At 46.6% G+C, this 20,291-nt stretch overlaps 1 protein-coding gene and 1 non-coding gene across 2 annotated transcripts in view; both read left to right on the forward strand.

The window, feature by feature from the left end:
- LOC138963232 (intermembrane lipid transfer protein VPS13A-like) overlaps positions 1-20,291 on the forward strand; it is a 152,807-nt gene that overhangs the window by 110,976 nt on the left and 21,540 nt on the right. The window contains exons 61-68 of the mRNA XM_070335289.1: positions 629-712; positions 1,168-1,278; positions 2,228-2,380; positions 9,928-10,053; positions 11,232-11,365; positions 12,731-12,866; positions 14,110-14,212; positions 14,945-15,111. Coding sequence (XP_070191390.1) covers positions 629-712; positions 1,168-1,278; positions 2,228-2,380; positions 9,928-10,053; positions 11,232-11,365; positions 12,731-12,866; positions 14,110-14,212; positions 14,945-15,111 — 1,014 coding nt within the window. The remainder of the gene's footprint in view (positions 1-628; positions 713-1,167; positions 1,279-2,227; positions 2,381-9,927; positions 10,054-11,231; positions 11,366-12,730; positions 12,867-14,109; positions 14,213-14,944; positions 15,112-20,291) is intronic.
- Positions 3,777-3,895, forward strand: LOC138963344 (5S ribosomal RNA). Its single transcript, XR_011454808.1, has one exon. It is a non-coding gene; the product is annotated as a 5S ribosomal RNA (ribosomal RNA).

Raw genomic sequence — 20,291 nt, forward strand, 5'->3', positions numbered from 1 at the left:
CAGACACCTTAGCTATCGACTGCGTCAATGCTAAATATGTGACTCGGGTAAGTATATTAATCAAATGAAAATTTAATTAAAAATTTTCGATTTAACAAGGCTTTGAGATATGTGGTTACTGTAGATGGGTCAGTTAGTGAAGGCAGTGTATCTGATTAAAATCGCAGCAGTAATTCACGCAAAATGAGCTTTTTCATGTGCTTGACTGTGTACTTTGAGTATGAATTTGATTTCATCGTCATAGTCTGGGCAACAACAAGAACAAATGTTGCAGCTTCTGCTTATTCACACCTTTAAAAATTAAAATAAACAAAGATGGCATAGTCTGGATTTGGACCAAAGAGTGTGAGTTGTATGCCTGTGGAAATTTAGATACAGAGAAAGCAAAACTAGTCCCTAGGACATCCTGCTGTGTGCATTATTATGCCCCTTCTATCCCACAAGCAGATTTCTTTGTCTTGTGACTCTCATTCAGTCTGGATTATTTCCCCTGAGCACTTTTTATCACATTGGACACAATTTCTTGTGAATGTATGGTTGTGTACTGAATTAAACGTTCAAGCAATTTAACCTTTCTTGGTTTTTTAAACTTTACAGATTTGATAGTGTCTTTATGTTCTTTTTCTAGGGATCCATGTCAGATGCAGCGTTGGACTGTGGTGTCATCTCCAGTCCCGTCCTCTTCAGGTACAAGAAAAACAAGCGTAAAAAGGTCAGCATTTGTCTTTGTACCAGTTGAATGCAAATTGGCACATCATTGGATACACAAATTTCATGACTGGAGTAGTAAGAAAAAAAAACCCATAGGAAGTCAAGGGTTTAAAGTTTACAAGTGGATAGCAAAAATGAAATATGAATGTTTAGTTAGTGGCTATTCATATTGCTTGATATGGTAAGCTTAGTTGTGATTGGAACATGAAATTTACCATGGATTTTTGAAACCTTTACTCTTTGTCTTCAAGTTACCCGAAAGCGGCATATGGCTGCCTAAATGGCGGGGTAAAACCTCTCATGCACGTAAAAAAAAAACATTCGTACAAAAAACACAAGTGTACGTGGGAGTTTCAGCCCATGAACGCAGAAGAAGTTTTCAAGAAGAAGAAGTGTCGATACAAGTTTTCAGTGTTAATGTGATGTATTTAAAGTGGTACATGTATCTACCCCTAGGCCAAGCTGCGTGTGTACGACGCGCGTTGGTCACAGTCGTTCTCCATGGACACGGTGGGCAGCAGTGGTGTGGTGGTCTGTCACGACAAGGAGCGGGGCCGCAAGTACATGGTACGACTTTCTCTTCAATCAGTGCAATCATAATTCAAACTTAGGAGAGAATGGGGGGGGGGGGGGGGGGGGGACAGGACACGGACATACAGCACTTTATTATCTCAACGAGAAACTCAGGTGGTGTATCACATCATTACAACATACAACATACAACGTAAGAACGTAAATAAAATAGTGAGACGCAGATGGTAGCTCTTTTTGTGTAATAGACGATGTTCAGAATAACTTTCCGGTTTGTATCCGTTGCAAAAGAGTGAATATTCTTGATTTTGGTGAGTCAAACTTTCCCACGTGACATTATAGGCCAGTAACTGGCGAGGGGTGTGTCGGAAACTCCTGGACAAGGAGCATGTGTAGAAAGCTTGCCTCACTAAAAGCAAGAGTTTTCACTCTTTCACGTTACCCATACAAACCCGACAGAGTTCAAAGTGTAATAAATTCTTTGATGTCTTGTTTACAGAAAATTACATTTGATACGCAAGTTTGGGTATATTCGAATGTGTGTGGGTATTTTAGTGTGCATGCGTGTTGAATGACTGACTGTCTGGTGAAAGTGAAATGAGGGCCACAGAGGACACAAATTTACTTGTGCCTCCACAGTGAAAAACCCCATTTGAGACCCGCAGTTTAAGACTTCCCTCAGACCCTCCTTTCTCAGATATTGTGTTGATAGCCTCTGTGAATTTATTTCCATGTTTAAACCTCCATCCCTTTCAAGACCTCATTTTATAAAACAAAACAAAAACAAAAAACAAAAATAAAAATCCTAAAAGAAGGGTCTTAAAAAGGAGTGGAATTTTGATTTTCTTAAATCCAAGAAGAGATAAGTCTGCTAAACGGTCGACGTACTGTAAATGTATCCTTTTCTTTTGTCAATAATCAAACGTTCCAATAACCTTGCTTTTGGATTTGGATTTTCTGACCATAAATTGTGTGTGTTTTGCAGTTCATGGTGCAGTGCCAGATGTCTCGCCTGCGGCTGACCAAGATCATCACGGTGCTGCCCTTCTTCCTGGTCATCAACCAGTCCAACCGAAAGCTGCGCTTCATGGAGGAGGACCCCAACGCTGACCTGTGGCTGGACATCGGCAAGGGGGAGGTAAGCATACTGTGTTTTAAAAGCAGCAGCAGCAGTATAAGTAGCTTCTTGTTTCGGCAGTGCGTCAGTATTCCATATACACAATTCGGTTTTGAAATGTGAAAATTGGTGTTCATGCCTTCGACGGTGTCATATTTAAAACGGCACAACTAACAGACCTTCAGGGCCTTCTTATTTGAGCCCCAAGTTGACTTGAAGAAGACTTTGCAAAGTCTTTTAACCAAAAATTCAGTACCAAAGCTTCATGCAGCGAGCTTTGTGAAGTAGCCTTCGCAAAGTCGACTTCACGCAATTAATATCGGACACAATGCCTTTGACTGTGTCCGTATGCTGTGACTCAGCGTCTGTTGTTTAAGTGATGAAGTGATGGCCTTTGACTGTGTCCGTATGCTGTGACTCGGTGTCTGTCAATATAACACTTACCTCGACAGTACTATTCTTGCACATTATCTATTATAGGCCGAAAAAATTGGACAAAACGCTGAGTGGGTACAATTATCTCCCATAACCATGCGCCACCGTGGATCCCAAGCACTGTCCGAGTGCTTCCCCCTTACAGGATGTAGGTGGCGCGTCCTCTTTCTTTTTTCGCGCGTGTCAGACCGGCTGTGTTTCTGCTACGCTCCCGGATTATTTTGGACTAAGAGGCTTCTTTTCTGTGTGGACTATCACCTGTTGGATTATTGTGTGTTATTCCACTTCTGGCTTGAGGCTACGTTGTGTTTCCTTCAACTTGTGCCTCCGTTTTTGTGTGGCGGACTCGGCGTGCCTCCCGTCCTACTTCGTGGTGACCGGTCGTCTGCTTCTCGTTTCGCCGCATTCACTTGAGTATTGACCTAAATTTTCTTTGAATTTTGTTAATTCTCGGTCTTTAAGGGTACGTACAGGGCGAGGTAGGATGTCTCGTCCTGTTTTGGGCTCTGGTTCTACGGAACCAGAGTCTGCCGGGGGCAACCCTTCTCCGGGCGCCCAGCGTCATGTTTTACGCACGGAGAAGGGGATCTTTCGGCGCTCCGACTCTCCCTCCCCAAACGCTTTGCGTTTGCGGCGAGGGAGGGCGGAGAAAGCCTGTTTGAGCAAGCTCAATGCGAGCTTGCTCAAACAGGCTGGGCTTGAGCCTGGGACTTCGGGCGGGGCTGCGCCGTCGAAGGTTCGGGGAAGGTCGAGGGGAAAGAAAAAGCTTCTTTCTCCTTCTCCTTCAGTGGAACAGGCTTCCCCCCCTTCGACGCCGTTGTCCGGCCCTCAGTCTCAGGCTTCAGCTCCTCCCGGTTTCAAGCCTGGGGGGAAGGTTTCCTTCTCCTCCCTGGCTCGAATCCGGGGGCAGGTCGATTCCCAACCCTCTTTGGGGGTTGGTGAATCCGATCTAGGGGCTACTGGAGAGACTCAGGTTTTGACAGCCAACGGCCATACCACGTTGTAAACACCGGTTCTCGTCCGACCACCGAAGTTAAGCAACGTCGGGCCCGGTTAGTACTTGGATGGGTGACCGCCTGGGAACACCGGGTGCAGTTGGCATTAAAATCTTCCTTTTCCGGTGCCTCTCCTGTGCCCTCCTCGGTTTCCACCGCTGTGGAAGCCAGGAGGGACACGGGTCCTCCTCTGAACTCCCTCGCTGGGTCGTCTGCTGCTGTTTCGACAGTAGTTTCGGCCTCCTGGGTGGGGAGATCGGAGGAGATGACGGGGTCTCTGAATTCCCTCCCCGCTGGGGTTGGGATGCGAATTGACCCCGTTCAGGGCGGTCCTGTGGGGGCAGGGGTTTCAGGCTTCGTGCCTACGACCACTGCTACTACGGTTCCCTCTGACGTCCGTGTGACTGGTGGCTGTCCCTCTATGAAACGCTCCGGCCGACTAGTTACTGGACGTGGAGGTGTTCGACAGAACGTGGTACTTCTGTCGAATGGTCAGGGCGACGGGAACATTGTTTCTGTTGCTCAGACCGACACCTCCGACCGGACCGTCTTGACCCCACGCCATTCCTTAGCGTCTGGTGTTCGGGTGACGGATGGTCCGGACCAAGGGTCCGGAACGTTCCAGGCTTACGGGTCGGGATCGAACCGGACCCACGGGTCCCGACTGGACTTGACCTCCGGGTTTGGTCCGGACGGGACCCATGGTACGGGACCGTACCGGACCTTAGGGTCCGGTGCGGGACAGTACCTCTGGCCCTTGCCGGACCCCCGGACCTACGGGTCCGGATGGTACGGTACGGGACCAGTGGTTCGGTCGGGACCGGACCACCCGACCACCTCTGTTGGTCTGGGTGGTCTGGCACCGAACCGGAACACACCGGACCACCGGACCTACGGGTCCGGATGGTACGGTACCGGACCAGTGGTCCGGTCGGGGCCGGACCACTCGACCACCTCTGTTGGTCCGGGTGGTCTGGCACCGAACCGGACCATGCCGGACCTACGGGTCCGGATGGTACGGTATGTCCACGTCCGACCGAGCCACCCGAACACTTCTGTGGGTACGGATGGTTCGGTACCGAACGGGACCTCCGGATGCTACGGGACCGGACCGAACCTACGGGTTCGGATGGCTCGGACCGGACCACCCGACCACCTCTGTTGGTCCGGATGGTCTGTCACCGAACCGGACCATACCGGACCTACGGGTCCGGATGGTACGGTAGGTCCACGTCCGGACCGAACCACCCGAACACTTCTGTGGGTACGGATGGTTCGGTGCCGTACGGGACCGCCGGATGGTACGGGACCGGACCACAGGACCGGAACACCGGACCACCCTATCGGATCGGTCCGGACCACCCGACCACCTCTGTTGGTCCGGATGGTCTGGCACCGAACCGGACCTACGGGTCCGGATGGTACGGTATGTCCACGTCCGGACCGAGCCACCCGAACACTTCTGTGGGTACAGGTGGTTCGGTGCCGAACGGGACCTCCGGATGGTGCGGGACCGGACCGGACCTACGGGTCCGGATGGTCCGGTACTGGACCGGTGGTCCGGTCCGGACCGGACCACCCGACCACCTCTGTTGGTCCGGATGGTCTGGCACCGGACCATACCGGACCACCGGACTTACGGGTCCGGATGGTACGGTGTGTCCACGTCCGGACCGAACCACCCGAACACTTCTGTGGGTACGGATGGTTCGGTGCCGAACGGGACCTCCGGATGGTACGGGACCGGACCGGAACACCGGACCACCCTACCGGACCGGTCCGGACCACCTCTGTTGGTCCGGATGGTCTGGCACCGAACCGGACCTACGGGTCCGGATGGTACGGTACGTCCACGCCCGGACCGAGCCACCCGAACACTTCTGTGCGTACGGATGGTTCGGTGCCGAACAGGACCTCCGGATGGTACCGGACCTACGGGTCCGGACCTACGGGTCCGGATGGCCCGGTGTCGGACCACCCGACCACCTCTGTTGGTCTGGATGGTCTGGCACCGAACCGGACCATACCGGACCACGGGTCCGGATGGTACGGTATGTCCACGTCCGGACCTAACCACCCGAACACTTCTGTGGGTACGATGGTTCGGTGCCGAACGGGACCTCCGGATGGTCCGGCACCGGACCGGAACACCGGACCACCCTACCGGACCGGATCGGCACCCCCGACCGGACCGGACCATTTCTTTTCTGATCAGACCCGATGGGTTCCTGTTCAGTCTATAAATGGCGGGGGTTCGTTGGCTGGGCTGACCCAACAGTCGCAGGGTTGTTGTTTTTCTCCCCCTTCGGCTGCTGGAGACGTTTCGTCTTTGGGGCAGGGGTCTTCGCGGCCTCTTGCTTCTGTGGGCGTTTCTTCACAGCCTGCTTCATCGCTTTCGGCTCTTCCCCCTCAAGCTCCCTACACTCCTGCTTTTGAGGAGTTGTCGGGAAGTGAAGAGGAGAGTGAGTCGGAGGACGATAGGGAGGAGGATCAGGGTCGCCCTGAGGTTAACACTGATCCTCTACCCGGTTTCTGATGGAACTTCCGAAGCTATGCTTCGTACTTTGCAACAGTACATGACAGACATCACGCGGCGTCTTGACGTCACGGATGCCTCTCTTAAGCGTCTGTCGTCTAGTGTTGACACACAGGACCTGGACCCGGGGTCTGAGGACGAGAGGCAGGAGGCTCGTCCTCGCACAGCTAGAAGGACGTTTGAACAGTTTCAGGACGTCCTTCCCTGAGACGCCCTCTCGTCCTTTGAGTCCGCTTCGGCCCGGGCGCGGGAGGCTCACGCCGCGTCTGCCGGCGGCTCGTTTTATGAACGATCCGTCCGCCGGCAATTCGCGTTCCACCCTAGTCTTAGTGCCACGGTGGAAGCGGCAGCACATCGCCTGAGGAGTACAGATTCACGTGCAAACGCGACCTATGTTCCTCGGGAGGACGCGGGTTCAGTGCCATGCTTTCCTTCGGGAGGCGCACCTCCACTGTTTCCTCGTGTCCAATCTGTTTCGTCCCTCCCTTTTCCCTTTGACTCTCGAACTCTCACTTTCCAGACTTCGAGTGTTTAGGGTGGGGCTGACGGTGATGTGTTCGTTGGGGAGGTGCCTTCGGTCAAGAAGGTGGAACTGAGCTCTGCTTCGTTCCACAATCTTGAGGCCACCGTTTCTTCCACAGTCGAGGCCCAATCACAGGCCTTGACATGGATGAGCACGCTGTCCACACTGTTGGACCCTCCCGATCGGGCAGAGTCCGATTCCACTCGGGTCCTTGACACGGTTCGAGTGGATCGGGCTTTGCATGCCGTGCGATCGTGCGTGACGTCTGCGGCAGAATTGGCCATTGGAACACGGGTCCACTTTATTGGCCCTGTTCCGTGATCATTTTCTGCCTACTTCTATAGTGCCTCCGGATATGAGGAAGAGTCTGAGGAACACGTTTCCTCAGCCTTCTTCCCTCTTTCATCCGGACACTGTTCGTTCTGTGGTGGAGTCCACACGCCAGAGGAACACTGATTCTCTGATGGTTGGCCTCGCTGCTTCGGCGACGGCGGCGGGGAGTAAGAGAAGTGCTACAGTCACCTCCAGCTCCCAGCCTCAGAAGAAGAAGAAGAAGAAGAAGCCAGTTTCACTGCCTCCTTCTTCCTCCTCTTAGGCGCCTGTTGCGTTCCCAAGCAAGACGAAGGGTGCTCAGACAGGTAAGGGGAAGCAGCACCACCAGGGGGGGTGGTCGCAAGCCTGCGCCTGCCCGCCAGCAGAATTTTCAGTGAGTCCCGGCCCTACGTTGACGCCCCCTCAAGTTGCCCCTCTTTCGTCCGTCGGTTCCCTTTTTCGGGCCCGCGGCATGTGGGGCAGACTGGTCTCCAACCAGTTTTTCTTGAGGGTGGTGTGGTCGGGGTTTTCTCTACCGCTGTCGTCACAACCTCCATTGTCCGCTCTACCCTGGACGTTCCCCCCTCCTCGAGACCCTGCCAGATGGCAGGCTCTTCAGGACGAGGTGAACTCGTTGGTCGAGAAGAAGGCGGTCTACCCCCTTTCTCAGCCTTCTCCAGGGTTCTGCTCCCGCCTGTTCACCGTCCCCAAAAAGGACGGCCGGTTCAGGCCGGTGTTGGACCTCTCCACCTTGAACTTGTACCTTCACAGGTGCAAGTTCAAGATGGAAACCCCTTCGTCGGTCCGGTTGGCCATCCGGCCAAACGATTGGGCCATGTCTGGGACCTCCAGGATGCTTACTTCCACATCCTGGTGGCCCCGGGGTACCGACATCTGCTCCGGTTCGTTTGGGAGGGCACAGTGTTCGAGTTTCGGGCCCTCCCATTCGGCCTGTCCTTGGCCCCTCTGATTTTCAACGGGGACAACAACACCACATGCTTAGCTTACCTTCGCCACCAGGGGGGCACCAATTCTCGGTCCCTCTCCCTGTTGGCGGAGGAGATTCTGCTCTGGTGCCAGACCAATCAGGTCCGGATGTCAGTCCAGTTCGTTCCGGGGAAACTGAACGCCCTGGTCGACATTCTCAGTCGGGGCGATCAGGTTCTCTCCACAGAATGGACCATCGCTCACAACGTTCTACAGCGTCTGTGGGCAAGGTGGGACCGTCCTCTGATCGATCGGTTCGCAACTCGATTCAGCGCTCGGCTTCCCAGGTACGTCAGCCCCTTTCGAGACATGAATGCGTTCCACTTGGACGCATTCACTCTCTTGTGGAGGCTCCTCGATGCTTACACCTATCCCCCGACATCTCTGATTCCGAGGGTGCTGGCAAAATATCTGCAGGAACGACCAAGACTGATTTTGGTCGCGCCTTACTGGCCAACAGCTCTGTGGTTTCCAGATCTTCGCGGTCTCACCCACGTAGACCCTCTACCTCTGGATCTGGACGGGGGAGGTCTGCTCCAGCCTCGATCATGCCTCCCTCATCCACGTCCAGAGAGTCTGTGCTTGACCGCATGGCTCTTGTGCGCTCCAAACTGCTTGCACTAGGATTGCACAAGAGTTCAGTAGAGTTTTTCTTGAACGCTAAGAGGCGATCAACTAATCAGCTCTACGACTTACGCTGGAGAGCTTGGGCCACCTTCGCCTTGTCCAAGGGGATAAAGCCGCTTTATCCCTCAACACAGGACTTGGCCAACTTCCTGGTGGAAGTGTATCAAAAGAAGAGTCTTTCTTCTAAGACTCTTCTTGGATACAGACCTGCCATCGCTTCCACGATTGCGGCCGCTACTGGTCACAGACCTGAACACTTGATCAGGTCCTCCCTCATCGCTAATGTCCTTTCGGGTATTAGCAATGCAGCGGTGTCTAAACCTCGGGTTTCATTTTCCAAGGGGGATGTTTTTCTGGTCCTCAAACTCCTGCGTAGCAATGAGTTTGAACCCCTGGCAGGCATCAGTATCAAGTTGCTGATTTTTAAGACTAATTGTTCCTCATCGCTTTAGCCACTTGCTGTAGACTCAGTGGTATTCAAGCTTTGAGTGGCCTGGACTTTGACATTGAGTTCACCACACAGCAGTGGTTGCCAGCATGGTCACGTCAGTCTAAGGTATGTTTCTTGGGTATATTTTCTTGTACGGTAGTACTGTTCGAAAATTGCCTGGGTATCTTAATCCTTGGATTTAAGTGATTTTGATTAAGGAGTTTAATACTCTACATATCACCCTCACACCACTCTGGTATTCTGTGCAAGAATAGTACTGTCGAGGTAAGTGTTATATTGACTGTAAGGCTTCTTTTTAAGCCTACTGTCTATATGATACTTACCGAGACAGTACTATTAGAGTTTCCCTCCCGCCTCCCCTCTTGATATGTTATGGGCTTTTTGAGGGTCTGCAGCTCATAAAGAAAGAGGACGCGCCACCTACATCCTGTAAGGGGGAAGCACTCGGACAGTGCTTGGGATCCACGGTGGCGCATGGTTATGGGAGATAATTGTACCCACTCAGCGTTTTGTCCAATTTTTTCGGCCTATAATAGATAATGTGCAAGAATAGTACTGTCTCGGTAAGTATCATATAGACAGTAGGCTTAAAAAGAAGCCTTACAGTTAGTTTGAGTGATGAAGTGATGGCAGTTACAGTGAATTTTCTGGTGACTTTTGGCGGTGCTTTACATAAATAGTGTTTGTCTTTTGTGATTTCAGTGTCAGCCCTTCTGGCCGGTGACGGAGACGTTCAACATGTACGTCAAGTACGAGGCCAGCAACGTCAGCTCTCAGCACTTCCCCATCAAGACCCCGCACAGCACCGTGCTCAGGATGGACAGAGGGGTTAGCGTCTTCTTTTTCAGTTATTCAGTTCTTCTTCCCCCGAAAGTGGCATATGGCTGCCTGAATGGCAGGGTAAAAACGGTCATACACGTAGAAACCAACTCACGCAAAAACATGAGTGAACGTGGGAGTTTCAGCCCATGAACGAAGAAAAAGCTATTCAATTTGTTTCGTTCCTTTTGTGACAGGTTGAAGCAGTAGTCTCCCTTCACAGCAGCCTGCACTAGCTAGCTGCCAGAGTTGTCTGCCGGCTTGAGCGTGGGCTATTTATAGTAGCCTGGCGTTTCTTGTACGTCGCCGGTTAGACACCTGTCAATTGTGGAAACTATTCAAACCTAGGAGAAAATGGGGGGATGGGGAAAGGACAGGGCTATTTCTGTGTAATTGTGCACCATTTATAAAAATAAAATAAAAAGATTTTCTTGCAGGAATTCATGAGGTATAATAAATTCTTTCAGGTCTTGTTAACAGAATCTGATGTTCGTGATGTTGTCTGGCTGCTGTTGCCTCCGTGTATGCTATTGCAAACCTTTGCGTTCCCATAGCAGTTGTTATAGGACTAATAATTTAGCTCTAAAATGTCTACCCTGTTTGACTGGCATTTGGATTGGATTGGATTGGATCAGATTTACAGTCCAGTGAGGTTACCCTCATGGAAATTCGGGCTGTTTTCTCCCCGGGGAAAGCGAGCTGCCATACATACGGCGCTACCCATATTTTATTTTTCCTGCATGTGTGTATTCATGTTACCTGAGACTTAATGCCGTGTGAGATGGAATTTTTTTACTTTATTCCAAGTCCCACGGGTATTTGATGGACATTTTTATCTATGCCTATACAATTTTGCCAGGAAAGACCCTTTTGTCAATCGTGGGATCTTTAACGTGCACACCCCAATGTAGTGACATGGGCATCAAGGTAAGAGAGAGAGGCTAGGTGAACATGATATCTATTCTGTTTGCGTTTCTCTTTTTCACATATGTCGACCAAATGGGCAAGATAAAATTTAATTAATTCCAATTGCATCAAATCAAATTCATTTAGGTTAAACATGTTTTCAGTGTAGCAGATTCTTGCTGCATTTCACATATTTGCCAAGCGAGTATTGTTACCCAGCGTGATTTTCTCCTATTTGCCAAGCGAGTATTGTTACCCAGCGTGATTTTCTCCTCGTGCAGACGGCGATGGGTGTGGAGGTGACCGGGGGTACAGACAGCCCCATCACCGTCACCTTCACCAACTACAGTCCCGGTGACGCCCCAGTCAGGGTGGAGAACCTCTGCGAAGATGTCTTCATCAAGATTCACCAGAAGTACGTCATTTTTTCTGTGAAAGCTGGCTCACAGTTTTGGAATGTTTAATTTGTGACATAGCAAAACGTTACATTTGCTGTACTGTGACCCTGTCATCTTTGAAGTATAAAGACAGACACACACGTATGGTACAGATAATGAACTTATCAAAACATTCTTGAAGAAACTCGCTTGCAAGACACATTGGAGGCAATTGTTAATCAATATGAGGCTTATATCGCGCGTATTCCGTGGGTACAGTTCTAAGCGCAGGGATTTATTTTTATTTTTTATTTTTTTATTTTATGCAATTTATATCGCGCACATATTCAAGGCGCAGGGATTTATTTATGCCGTGTGAGATGGAATTTTTTTACACAATACATCACGCATTCACATCGGCCAGCAGATCGCAGCCATTTTGGCGCATATCCTACTTTTCACGGCCTATTATTCCAAGTCACACGGGTATTTTGGTGGACATTTTTATCTATGCCTATACAATTTTGCCAGGAAAGACCCTTTTGTCCATCGTGGGATCTTTAACGTGCACACCCCAATGTAGTGTACACGAAGGGACCTCGGTTTTTCGTCTCATCCGAAAGACTAGCACTTGAACCCACCACCTAGGTTAGGAAAGGGGGGAGAAAATTGCTAACGCCCTGACCCAGGGTCGAACTCGCAACCTCTCGCTTCCGAGCGCAAGTGCGTTACCACTCGGCCACCCAGTCCTTAATGATGAAATGAATGAGCATTTGGTTCAATTATACAAGGATTGGACAAGTTTGGTTTCACATTGTGAAAGTACTGGTACGGCCCCACCCCTATCCCTCATCCCTTCATCATGAATAATGAACAGACAAGTTTGGTTTGACATTGTGAAAGTTCTGGTACGGCCCCACCCCTATCCCTCATCCCTTCATCATGAATAATGAACAGACAAGTTTGGTTTGACATTGTGAAAGTTCTGGTACGGCCCCACCCCTATCCCTCATCCCTTCATCATGAATAATGAACAAACAAGTTTGGTTTCACATTGTGAAAGTACTGGTACGGCCCCACCCCTATCCCTCATCCCTTCATCATGAATAATGAACAAACAAGTTTGGTTTGACATTGTGAAAGTTCTGGTACGGCCCCACCCCTATCCCTCATCCCTTCATCATGAATAATGAACAGACAAGTTTGGTTTGACATTGTGAAAGTTCTGGTACGGCCCCACCCCTATCCCTCATCCCTTCATCATGAATAATGAACAAACAAACACACTCTGCACATATAGGTTAGGGATTCTGGAATATGTGTCGAGCATTTTCATAGTTTCTCTTTTTCAGCAGATGTGTTTTTAAAACATGTGCTTAAAACTAACTGTTTTGCTGTCTCAGAAACCAGAGTCAGGTGACCCTGCTGTCGCCCAATCAGCGAGTGCTGTACACGTGGGACGAGCCGTCGGCAGAACGCACCATCATGTGGAATGTGTATGGCCGCAAGAAACCCAGCTACCCTGCCTTCATCAACAAGGTCTGTGGATGTCTCAGTCATGTTGACACTAATGCAGTGCTATCAGAGAAACAAAGCGCTCTAGATGCAGACCACATGTGGACACTAAGACAGTGCTATCAGAGAAACAAAGCGCTCTAGATGCAGACCACATGTGGACACTAAGACAGTGCTATCAGAGAAACAAAGCGCTCTAGATGCATACCACATGTGGACACTAAGACAGTGCTATCAGAGAAACAAAGCGCTCTAGATGCAGACCACATGTGGACACTAAGACAGTGCTATCAGAGAAACAAAGCGCTCTAGATGCATACCACATGTGCAATACAGTAGGTGAGAGTTAAAAAAAAATCTAAACAACGAAGTGACTGTGGTGAGATGAACAAAGTAAAGAAACAAAGGATTTCTGTACTCACTGATACAAGGACAGCACAAGACGATATGAATTACAGAAATCCTTTGTTTTTTAACAGGTGAGAGTTATGCGGAACCTGTCTCCTAGCGCCTGAGAGAACAACAAGCATTGAAATGAACAAGCGACTTGTTCAAAATGTTTTCAGTAATATAGTGGTACCTGTGATATGAGGCCCCTTCAATGAGAGGACACCTCCCTTAAGAGAAGATTTCGCCTGATGTCCCTTTGTCAATTATCTTTACCAAAATAAACCTGTCATGATAGGACACCTGCAATGTAGGGACATCTTGGGCTGGTCCCAAGGGTGTCCTTTCATCTGAGGTACCACTGTAGTAATGTTTGAGCTAATATAAAGCTATAAAAAATATGCAGTTGGCGATTCAGTTGGGAACATTGAAACCTTTGGTGTGTGTTTTTTTCAGGATGTCCGATTGTACATAGTGTTTGTATTAACGATACTCATGTTGATTTTAGCTTTTATTGTTTGTGTATCTATACTGGTTTGCATTTCCAGAATAAATCCACAAATTCAAAAATGTACCTTATGGCCATGGCATTATCTACGGTACAGTGGATCCCCCCTTTTAAGACCGCCCATTTTAAGACTCCCTCCTTTTTAAGACCTTGCTTTTTTTAGACTTCCCATGCATATCCTCTGTCAATGTACCTCCATTTTAAGACTCCCTCCTTTTTAAGACCTGATTTTGTCAGATTTTTGTAGGTCTTAAAAGGGAGGTTCCACTGTAAAGACAATGGCTGAATATTCATGCAACTAGTGTTCTCATCTCAGGGCTCCTCAAAAAAGGTAAAAGTGGAAATAAATACCATGGTTTGATGGTGTCACAGGATGGGTCAGGAGAGGTACGTCTGAGGGTGCAGTCCCTGAAGACATCCACGTCCTTTGACTTCACTGACGCTGGGGACTCTCCTGGCAGCAGTGGTGGGGAGGGTGAGTGTTGTGTGTGTGTGTGTGTGTGCGTGTATGTGTGTTGGTATGTGTGAGTGTGTGTGTGTGTGTGTGTGTTGGTATGTGTGTTGGTATGTGTGTGTGATTGTGTGTGTTGGTATGTGTGAGTGTGTGTGTGTGTGTTTGTGTGTGCGTCCGTCCGTGTATATATGGGCTTGTGTGTGTGTGATCATAAATGAGTGCAAACTTGTGTCTAACCTTGACAATGTCTATGACTGTAAAATTAGAGAATCATTGAGAGAATGTTAGCTGCCCATTTGTATGTTAGTTAATTGGCATTAGTTTATTTAGCAAACAATATCACAAGCAAGAGAATCTTCCTCCTTTTTTTATTGAGGAATTTCTCCTTTTAAACCCCTCTAAATGTTTGAAATTTTGTGTTATATAAAATTTGGCACACCTTATTTCCTCCTATAATAACAATAATAAGGGTATTTATAGGGCACAAATCCTAAAATAGTTCTAAGCGCCTTTCAATCTTAAATATAATAATCTTAATAACAGCAACAATACACATTAAAAACAAATAAACCTTAAATAAATGGATTAGATGAACTATTAGATGATTTCCAAGCTATTCTCATGTCTGATTTCAATGCCCTAAGGATACTGTCTTGGAGACTTCATGGGCTAAGGTTCTTTGCAACTTGGAATCTTGCGCAGCAGAAACCACAGTATTGTCCTGTGCAGTGTTGAGATTTGATGTTGTTTCAGATGAAAGTGGAGACGAAATTGACGGACTGTTGCCGAGGACGGACAAAGCGTTGCTGGGGAAGACGCGCTTTGACAAGATGGTCATCTACTGGGTCTCGTTCCTGGACGGTCTGCAGAGAGTGCTGCTCTTCACGCAGGACGAGAGGATCGCCACTGCCATTCGCAAGGTCAGGAGATATATGGATCTCTGTGTGTTACATGTTGACTGTGTGGTGGAAGGGAGGGAACTGTGGTAAGGAGGGGAGTCTTTCATTGTGTATTGTTGTGTTGTTGTTGCTATTGTTCCTGTGATGTGTGTAGGTTTAGTTCAGTATTACCAAATGCAAGGTCAGGAGACATCGATAGTCTTCTGTGTCGTTACATGTTGACCGTGTGGTGGAGGGGAGGGTGTCAATGTGTGTTGTGTTGTGTTATGTTCGGTATTGTTACTGTTACGTGTGTAGGTAAAAAATTAGTTCAGTATTGTCATTATATGTGGAAAGTCTGCTGTTTTGTGTGTGTTCTACTTGCTTCTGTGACAAAAACCTGAAAGTTGAGCTCACTTTGGGGCACTCCCATATCCTCAAAGTCTGTCAATGTTTTTATGTGTCTTCAGGCCTGCACATGTCAGTTGCAACATATCGTCAGTGGCCTTCGAAGACCTCGTAACTTACATTTTCCCGATTTTCGGATTTTTGCATGGTTCCGTCCCTTGATTTTTTTCCTATCATCTGTGAAAAGCTTGTAACTCTATCTATTTTGCAAAGGTCTTTTACCCCTGATTTTAAAAACCTCGTATTGCCGTTGGGTGTTGAGACATTGGCGACATTAGCGGGAAAACCTCGTATTGTCTGTTTGAATCCCTGCGAGTCTGTTGAAAATCCTCGTAATTGTTCCTTAAATTCAAAACAAAAAAGTTCAAAACAAAAAAGTGAAAACCTCGTATCTACACGTTTTGATCTGGTGAAGAGGAATTTGATTTTTAAAACACTCATTATCTCAGAACTATGATTTTGAAGATACGAGGTCTTCGAAGGCCACTGACGATATGCCCATATCTGACTGTGTTATCCGAAAACACATTTTATCATAGAATTTATGCAAAATGTACTGAGTTTGTGTGTTACAAAGGCCTGGAGTTTGAAGGCGACATGAAGGCAATGATTGTGTGTTACAAAGGCCTGGAGTTTGAAGGCGACATGAAGGCAATGATTGTGTGTTACAAAGGCCTGGAGTTTGAAGGCGACATGAAGGCAATGATTGTGTGTTGTCTGCTCTTTTGTCTTGCAATGTATATGAGATGTGATGTATTTTTGTGTGTTAGGAAGTCATCAAGCTCAACTGTGATGAAGTGTGTTTTCTGCTCATATTGTGCCTCAACTGTGTTAGTTTGTGTTTTGTTTATATGCAGTGGTAAATTGTTATATTGTTTATATGCAGTGGTAAATTGTTATATTGTTTATATGCAGTGGTAAATTGTTATATTGTTTATATGCAGTGGTAAATTGTTATATTGCTATTTCATATGTTACGTGGATTTCCATTGGTCAATTGGGCAAAACTGAGCTCAGTGCAAAAGTGATATCGACAACATTTCCGTCGATATCAGTTTTGATATCGACGACCTCTTTATTGCTTCCCCACTTCAAAAACAAAAACACCTAAATTTAAAAACAAACAAATATATATGAAAATGTAATTATCCCAGAATTTAGTTGAGCAAGTGACTAAAGATTTTTTGAAAGAAAAGACATTTTGAAAAACTGAAAAGTACAAGAAAAGAGTGAACAAAAAGAAATAATAATCAGAGGGAGGGATATGGAACAGCCAAAACTGAGACAAATACTTTTTTAATTTCTTTACAGTAAATACAAAATGTCCAGAGAATTAGCAATATATCTAACATTGACTGACTGTGTGATGATATCTTCTGTTATTGGTCTGTTTCGACAGTGATATCAAAATCTCGACCTCCGGTCTCGATTTTGATATCACTGTCTCAACAGACCATAGCAGAAGATATCATCACACAGTCCGTCAATATTGGGTAATATTGTTTATATGCAGTGGTAAATTGTTATATTGTTTATATGCAGTGGTAAATTGTTATATTGTTTATATGCAGTGGTAAATTGTTATATTGTTTATATGCAGTGGTAAATTGTTATATTGTTTATATGCAGTGGTAAATTGTTATATTGTTTATATGCAGTGGTAAATGCGATGTGAGGCCCCTCGGATTAGAGGACACCTTTTTTAAAAGGACACCTTCTGCTGTCCCTTTTTCTATCATCTCTAACAAAATAGTTTTACCTGTCATGACAGGCCACCTGCCATGTAGGGACACCTTTGCTGGTCCGAATGGTGTCCTTTCATGCCAGGTACCACTGTACACATACTTAAGAATCGCTGCTGAGCAACTTTTGACAAAGGGAAGAATAATTCTAGGTGACGTGATTTTGATTGGACCAAACAGGGTTGTACATCTGTAGGCTTTGGCCGGGTCAGCATTTTTTTTCTGAGGAGATTGTTAATGTGGCATACCAAAATACAGATCACCAGCAATGTCTTGTGTCAGAATTTAGGAACATGTTCAATGCTGTCTTAATTAGTACAAAGTTTCTGAATAAAATTGTTTAAACCAATTAGTACAAATCAGGCAGGAAGATTAGTTGATAAGAACTTACTTTGAACTGCTGCGCTATTTACTTCAGGCTATTGAAGTTAACTTCTTGAATGTTACAAAGATGCTTGACTGATTTGCATTCTTTCAGAACTTTCTAATTACATCTCTTTCGCTATTCTCCTTTTAAATTTTCTCCTTCAATGTTTGTGTCTTTGTATTGTGTTTAAATGACGTTACATCCCGCACACATTGGATGCTCCCCCCAACACTTCCACGACCCTAGCTGCTGCTTGTCTTTTTGGTTTGTCACTGTAACAAAGGAAACGTACCCCTCCACAACGTTAGTTTTAGCCTGATGTTAATTTGTGGTTTTGTTTTGATGATGAGAAAATTGTATCGGCTGCATACTGTTACACAGATCTTATCCTTAAATTGTATGGGCTGCATACTGTTACACAGATCTTATCCTTAAATTGTATGGGCTGCATACTGTTACACAGATCTTATCCTTATATACCTGCCTGACAGTTTTCTTGGAGCACAATGCCCTTGTACACATTTTTGAACTGTATTTTAGCGGTATAGCAGGAATTAATCTGTGGGATGTGAACTGAGTGCTTGAAGTGTGGTTAGCCGTGCAAGCAGAACATATTTTTTTAAACAATCTGTACAGGGTTTCAGATTTATTTTTTTACTGCATGTATCTTCTCTGACTAACTGTTAGAAAAGCACAAAACAACAAAGTAGAGTGATGTAGGGCTATACAGTGAATAGTAGAGTGATGTAGGGCTATACAGTGGATAGTAGAGTGATGTAGGGCTATACAGTGGATAGTAGAGTGATGTAGGGATATACAGTGGATAGTAGAGTGATGTAGGGCTATACAGTGGATAGTAGAGTGATGTAGGGCTATACAGTGGATAGTAGAGTGATGTAGGGCTATACAGTGGATAGTAGAGTGATGTAGGGCTATACAGTGGATAGTAGAGTGATGTAGGGCTATACAGTGGATAGTAGAGTGATGTAGGGCTATACAGTGAATAGTAGAGTGATGTAGGGCTATACAGTGGATCCCCCTTTTGAGACTTCCATTTCAAGTACTTTTTTGACTCACATGCGTAGCAAAAGTGAGTCTATGTACTCACCCGAGTCGTCCGTCCGTCCGTCCGGACGTCCGGAAAACTTTAACGTTGGATATTTCTTGGACACTATTCAGTCTATCAGTACCAAATTTGGCAAGATGGTGTATGATGACAAGGCCCCAAAAAACATACATAGCATCTTGACCTTGCTTCAAGGTCAAGGTCGCAGGGGCCATAAATGTTGCCTAAAAACAGCTATTTTTCACATTTTTCACATTTTCTCTGAAGTTTTTGAGATTCAATACCTCACCTATATATGATATATAGGGCAAAGTAAGCCCCATCTTTTCATACCAGTTTGGTTTACCTTGCTTCAAGGTCAAGGTCACAGGAGCTCTTCAAAGTTGGATTGTATACATATTTTGAAGTGACCTTGACCCTGAACTATGGAAGATAACTGTTTCAAACTTAAAAATTATGTGGGGCACATGTTATGCTTTCATCATGAGACACATTTGGTCACATATGATCAAGGTCAAGGTCACTTTGACCCTTATGAAATGTGACCAAAATAAGGTAGTGAACCACTAAAAGTGACCATATCTCATGGTAGAAAGAGCCAATAAGCACCATTGTACATCCTATGTCTTGAATTAACAGCTTTGTGTTGCATGACCTTGGATGACCTTGACCTTGGATCAAGGTCACATGTATTTTGGTAGGAAAAATGTGTAAAGCATGTGAGTCGTATGGGCTTTGCCCTTCTTGTTCACACTTTCTGTTCATATTAAACTCTGTGTTTACCCCCATTTTAAGACCCTCTCCTTTTTGAGACCAGATTTTTTGAGGTCTTAAATGGGAGGTTCCACTGTATCGCAGTATGGGGTTGGCAGGGAGAGATCGACTGACGTGTAGTGTTGTATGGCAGTGTGGGGTTGGCAGGGAGAGATCGACTGACGTGTAGTGTTGTATGGCAGTGTGGGGTTGGCAGGGAGAGATCGACTGACGTGTAGTGTTGTTTCTCACCTGTAGACACATCTACAGAGTGTGGACCCCCCGTGGAGGGGCCGGGTGATGCAGGTAACGCCATTTGTCGCTTGCTCTCTTTTGCAGCCAGGCTTGAACGTCTTTGTGTCGATCCACCTCCCAAAACTGCTCACTTTATATCCACCGACAATTTGCTAGACCCATGAAAGCTAACGAACATAGTCCATCAAGTTTTCTTGAGTACTGTATTTGGCATTCAATGCTATGCAATTTCCTATAAAAATCTTGTCATGGCTTTGTCAGTGTACTGAATCAAAATTAACTTCACGACTGTTCTTTCAATCCATGTGCTACCAAATCCACGACCATAGTCTCATGCCAAATCAAAGTTAGGTCAAAAAAGAGGAATTAATTTTTTTTAGTATTTGGCATTCCATGCATTCCATAGGCTATGCAATATCCTATTAAAATCTGTTCATGGCTTTCTCTATATATATACTGAATCAAATTAAATTCACGACTGTTCTTTCAATCCGTGTGCTACAAAATTCCACGACTATGGACCAAATCAAAGTCAGGGCAGAAAGGATAAATTGGTTAGTTTCTGGGAGGTGGGCATACACAAATCTTTCCTCGTGGTCTTGCTACTGCTTTTTATTGTATTTTGACTCGG

This window comes from Littorina saxatilis, linkage group LG3 (assembly GCF_037325665.1).
Source record: "Littorina saxatilis isolate snail1 linkage group LG3, US_GU_Lsax_2.0, whole genome shotgun sequence".
Taxonomy (NCBI): domain Eukaryota; kingdom Metazoa; phylum Mollusca; class Gastropoda; order Littorinimorpha; family Littorinidae; genus Littorina; species Littorina saxatilis.